We start from the raw sequence: 5,648 nt of genomic DNA on the forward strand, positions 1-5,648 counted from the left end.
TATCACGCAGGCACTCTTCTTGTATAAATTAATGAGCCTAACCTAAGGTCAAGGGTAACTCTTTGCGTGTTTTTCCCTTAACGAAGCAAGGGTGGAAGCCGTATTCAGAATGAATGGTACAATGCCCAACTTTTTATCTAATGGGTTAGGGCTCATGCATGTTTGAGTGAATAGTGGCACCATTTCTCAAAAGGCAATATTGTTATATGTGGTGGCGGACCCATAAATTATTTGTTGGGGGTGTGGATGAGTAGTTCAAACATATTTACAGTGGGTGCGGTCAAGTTTTTTTTGCCTAAAAAATACACAAAAAAATTTTTTCAAAGTGTGCGCCCAACCACCCTGGGCTTCACCTAGATCCACCACTGGTGGTTATGTGAACCTTTTTTCGTTAGTCTACAAGGACATGCCACAAGATCTGGAAAGGCGTTTCGTTCGTTTTTGAAGATGCAGCACCACAGCACCAATAGAGGTGTTTTTGGGGTGTGCTTTTGCATATGACGTAGCACTTGACCCACACAACACAAAAACATCACTTTTCTCTCCCCTCTTCTCTCTCCTAATCACGTTGACAAATGTGTTTTTAGGTGTTTATTTGCAAGAACAAAACCATCATCTCTCACATCGACATCATCTTTTCTATCCTCCACCTCACCCTATCTCTAATCTCTCCTCCATAAACACCAAAAAAATGCCTTATTGTGAATATTTTGCTTTTCATGCTCCGCCTAAAGACGCCTTGGCGGGAATGGTTACGCCACTTGTCAGTCAGGTCCCTCATCTTCTGGACTTGATGCGCCACCACTACATTGGACTTGTACCTCACCAAATCCAATCTTTATATTTTTGAGGAAAAGTCGTGTTTGAATTGAACTAGTAAGAAATAGTATTTTGTTCGTCATTATAGTTTTTTACCATACCAATGTTCTTTACCAAATCACAATGCCAGGGTTTAAGCTCATAAAATCAACCAAGCCCGAGCTTTGACTGGGCCCAAACTAAGCTTTTCAGCAAGCCCGGGCTTGGCTATGCATAAATACAAGCTACTAGCCACACACATCATTCTCAAATATAGAAAAGACATCTCACTTTGTATAGTTTCACAAAATACACAATCTTCACATGCAAAGATACACCATCTTTACGGTAGTATTTGCGAGCGTCTCACAAACCCTATTTTTCTCTTCTGTTAAAAAATTATTTGGCTTATGGAGTAAAGCTTACCTCATCTTCTCGAAAACTTGGACCACATGTAAACCAAAAAGAGACAAAAAAGGGCAAAGAGTACAACATGCAAAACATGGCTTGAACCAGACTGTATAATACTCTTGTTTAATTTCCTCATGTTGTTCTTCACTCCTGCTTGAGCTTTTATAAGTGTCATTTGCTGCAAATTTGAAATTAATCACACAACATAAATAAATGATAGAAGTATACAATTGTGAAAATGCATCATACAAACTCGTTTAAGTGTAGGGCTCATATCATACCAGCTGATTGATAAACTCATTCTGAAATTTAGCTTCTGACTCGATCTCAGAGGCTACCTATAGCACAACAATAAAATGAGCATACGTGGAGATATAAAAACAATATCAGAAATACATGTTTGATTAGAATCTATTAGCAGACATGTATGTGCAGCAGAAAAAAAAAAAAAAGATAAATGGATTGAAGAAAAAGAAACACAGGCTCAATAATTCAACAAATAAATTGAACAAAAGCGAAACAAACACCATTAATTGATGTTATAAAAACACATGTCCAACACCAGTCATCGATAAATTTGTTTTTGACTAACAACTTCATGTTTTTATGTAGTTATCCTAGAGTTAATTACACGCTGTGTTTAAAAAAGCGAGCTTTAAGCGTGAAGCGCTGAAGCGTTTGAAACAACGCTTTTTTTGGTCTGAAGCGTTACAATACGTGAAGCGCTATGAAGCGAGCTTTAAGCACGAAGCGATGATGGTTTGAAGCGACGCTTCAGCCCAATTAGGTCACATTTGGGCCATTTTTTAGGCCCAACAGTCTTTAAATAGGATTTAAATGAGGCCTACTTCTTTACCCTAATATCAGCCGCTGTCTTTTTAACATAATCAGCCGCTGTCTTCCTCTATCTCCTTCTATTCTCTCTGCAACTTGATTTCTGTTTAGAAATCATAATGGCCTCAGGATCAAACAGCACTACTGCTGCCTCGGAAAAGTCCTTCTCATCTGGTGACCCGAGTAGAATAGGTCATACTGATGTGTACAATATTTTTTTTTTATTTTTTAACTATGTTTTTTATGTGTTGATTGTGTTTTTTAATCATGTTTTTGGGTTTGTTATTGATTAACAAGTAGAATAGGTCATATTGATGTAATGATGTGTACAATATTTTTTTTTTATTTTGAGCGCATCGTATACGTGAAGCTCTCGCTTCGCGCTTGAAGCTTCGCTTAAAGCCTTAAAGCTTTTGGAACCAAAACGCTTCGGAGCGCTTCGCGCTTTTTTAAACCAAGATTACACGAATGATCAGTGTGGTAAGGTAATATACTGTGGTTTTGATTCTTTCTTGTGAGAAATTGCATATACGGAACTAACACGTTTGGTCCTATTCACTGGCATCAGTAATATCTGTTAAAATTTTCAATATGACTTTATAACCTCAATGTTAAAAAGCAAAATGTAAGTAAAATAACAAATAACCTCAATTTATCAAGTATTGTATTAAAATATTCACCGGACTTCTCATATCTTTAAAGAAAAAAAAACATTCTGGATATGATTAAAAATATCATTGGTGCAACCTGTGATATGCACGTTAGTTTAACTATTCTAAAAGTATCATCGTAATGATAATAAAATTCCTAAACTTTTCTTTAATTGCGTGCAAATAATAATTTTGTTTCAATCTCTGTTAGAAGTTAGAACTAAAATGGATTATGGTCCCACTGGCCCAACACTATGGTCTTACTTTAGTTCAAAAGGTTAGAAGATTACAAGGGTTGTATAATACGAAAAAAAAACCCGCAAAATTTCAAAATGAGATGCTTACATTCTTTAGCTGTCTAACTTGCTTTCGGAGGCCACCGATCTCATCATCCAGGTCAGCATGCATTGGATCAATGCGTAGTTGGATTTCATCAGAACCAGCCCCTTGTCTGGTGCTAAGCCCTTCTCTGTGAACAATTTTGAAGTTATAAATATAGTAATAAACGCAGATGGGTATTAAACTCACAAAAGTTACACAGTTTTCATTAGTTATTAAAAAAAAAAGCATTACGAGAACATGGAAAGGTCAAAAGTAAAATAGTTCAGGTCCAGTCACAAACGACTCATATAATGTTTGTCACTTATCTTCCTTTTATAGGCAGTGAAGCTTGCAGCTATTAGATTATTGACAAAAAAAACTTCAAAAATAATTAGTGAAACAAATACCTTGATCTATATGGAGCAGCACCATAGAAGCCACCACCTCTGTTAGAACTGGACGCCATTGAACAAGTAGATTTGAGAAGTTGTGCTTACAGAAAACCCTAGACAAATAATTGAACAGAACATCAGAGTACAGATATTGCTAATAATCCAAACAATGAACCTAGTAATAAGCTGATCATCGCAATACTAAAGCTAAATAACATTCCGGACCTAAACTACACCCACACAAAAAATCTTAATAATTGATTTGCACTTTACAATACCAATTATCCTATTTTATAAATATATACAAACTCAGTATGGCTACAAAATAGCTTCCACATACAAGTTTATTAGAATAAACAATGTCCTAATCAAACTGATTTTGTCTTTCATTCTTTCTCGTTCCATGAGTCTTGTTTAATAGTTTTCCTAATTTTTGTATAAAACTCAAAACTGCTCATGTAGTGTCAATACAAGTCTGCTCGGTTAACCATCGGATCTCCCCTGATCCTCAACAGACTCGTCGCTAATTGAATCGATTGTAGAAATGAAAGACAAAATGTTCACGTCATCTTTTGTACCCAGTGGCCTAAAAGTAAAGATGGGACGAATAAGGGTGCAAGCGAGCCGAGCCCAAGCTTGCCCAGGCTTGAGCTTGAGCTCGTTTAACTTATTAAAGCTCGAGCTCGGCTCGATTCGAGCTTTGTTTCTAAAGCTCGAGCTTGGCTCGTAGAGTCGTAGGTAATTTTTCAAGCTTGGGCTCGGCTCGTTTATCATTTCCTAATTAATTTATATTAATTATAATTATTATTATTTAATATATAAGCTAGTTTTTTTTTTCATAAATTTGTAAATGTTAATCATTAGTATTTGAATATATACTATAACTGATATATTAATAGAAAATATATATAGACAATAGGCTGGTTTAGGCTCGCGAGCTGGCTCGAGCTCAATAAGCGAAGCTCGGGCTCAGGCTCGTTTATTAAACGAGCTTGTTTTTTAGGCTCGGGCTCGGGCTCGTTTATTAAACGAGCTTGTTTTTTAGGCTCGGACTCGGCTCGTTCAGTCGTTTGAGCTTTTTTTCGAGCCGATCTCGAGTAGCTCGACTCGTTTGCACCCCTAGGGACGAAGTAGTAATAACAGTCCAAAACAATTGTCCTCGTATACATTCTAGAAGAAACAATATTAGCCTGTATAACATTTTCTACAAGGTAAAGCAATCGCTATAAAAGTTAAAGTAGTAAACATTTAAAACATAATGATAATATGAAGTTAAAGGGTACTCAAATAAACTTTCTTTTTATCTTTAGCATGATGTGAATGTATCTATGGTATGGGAGAAGGGACGTCCCCGAAAATCTTTAAAAATCTGTAGGCCTGGGCAAAGAGAAAATACGGGCCCCTAAAATACAAACTTTTTCCCCTTTGTGCTGAGGAGCTTTACCCTTATACAATTTGTTCTTGATTTGGGTGAATTAGCTTACTCTAATCCCCCATTCATTTCAAGTTCTTAAGTTGAGTAAGAATCTCTCAATCCTCTTTGATGATTAGGTTACTGTGACCATTCTCTACCTCAAACCCTGAATTCCCAAATCATAACAAACAGCACACACGCCTACTTTATACAAATACAATCACAAACAACATAGATAATCAATCAAAAAGGATAAACAGTAACTGTAATGATCGTTGATTCCAGATCAACTAGAGAATAATCTAAAAATTATCGCGCTAAAGTTATCTAGGGTTCCAGAATTCCATAAAACCGAATCATCGTGAACAGATGTTCTAGAAATTAATCCAAATAAGCATACAATTCTACAACGGAAGATTGAATTCTTACCGATTGAAACCGTAATTCGTATTAGTCGCTGAGATTGTAGAAAAATAAAAGAGTCAAAATCGGGTGACTGCTTCGATAATTTTGAGAGAAAATGGAAACTGCCGATTTGAGTAATCGGATTTGTTATTTGTACAAATGACGTTCACGGTGGGTTTCCATGACGCTTCGGGTATATTTAGAAATGTTTAATCGTTAACTTAACGGGTCATTCTCTTTTTCTTTTTTTTTTTTTTTTTAACTACGTAACACAAAGTCGAGCCGAGCCGTTCAGGTATATTTGAAGTTAAGTCGGCTAACTCATGGCCAACCCAAGCTCAAGTATTGAGGCTTGAGCCTTAGGCCACCAAAACTATAGGGCCTTCGGATATTTTATTAAAAATTATATATTATATGGGTATG

General features: G+C 36.2%; 1 protein-coding gene across 1 annotated transcript; it reads right to left on the reverse strand.

Moving 5' to 3' along the window:
• Window positions 1–951: 951 nt before the first annotated feature.
• On the reverse strand, window positions 952–5,421 carry LOC110920584 (bet1-like protein At4g14600). Its single transcript, XM_022164748.2, has 5 exons — window positions 5,250–5,421; window positions 3,422–3,519; window positions 3,039–3,162; window positions 1,491–1,547; window positions 952–1,387 (listed from the first exon to the last, which is right to left on the reverse strand). The coding sequence occupies exons 2-5, from the start codon at window positions 3,478–3,480 to the stop codon at window positions 1,226–1,228; spliced, it is 402 nt and encodes a 133-aa protein (XP_022020440.1). The 5' UTR covers window positions 3,481–3,519; window positions 5,250–5,421; the 3' UTR covers window positions 952–1,225.
• Between the last annotated feature and the right edge of the window lie 227 nt (window positions 5,422–5,648).

Source organism: Helianthus annuus, chromosome 2 (genome assembly GCF_002127325.2).
Source record: "Helianthus annuus cultivar XRQ/B chromosome 2, HanXRQr2.0-SUNRISE, whole genome shotgun sequence".
Taxonomy (NCBI): domain Eukaryota; kingdom Viridiplantae; phylum Streptophyta; class Magnoliopsida; order Asterales; family Asteraceae; genus Helianthus; species Helianthus annuus.

Bases quoted from the DNA above. Each gene is read 5' to 3' on its own strand.
- LOC110920584 (XM_022164748.2), bottom strand. From the start codon at position 3,480: ATGGCGTCCAGTTCTAACAGAGGTGGTGGCTTCTATGGTGCTGCTCCA. The intron at 1,548-3,038 runs GTAAGCATCTCA...GTTGTGCTATAG, and splicing joins AAGTTAGACAGCTAAAGAAT to GTAGCCTCTGAGATCGAGTC. The intron at 1,388-1,490 runs GTATGATATGAG...TCAAATTTGCAG, and splicing joins ATGAGTTTATCAATCAGCTG to CAAATGACACTTATAAAAGC.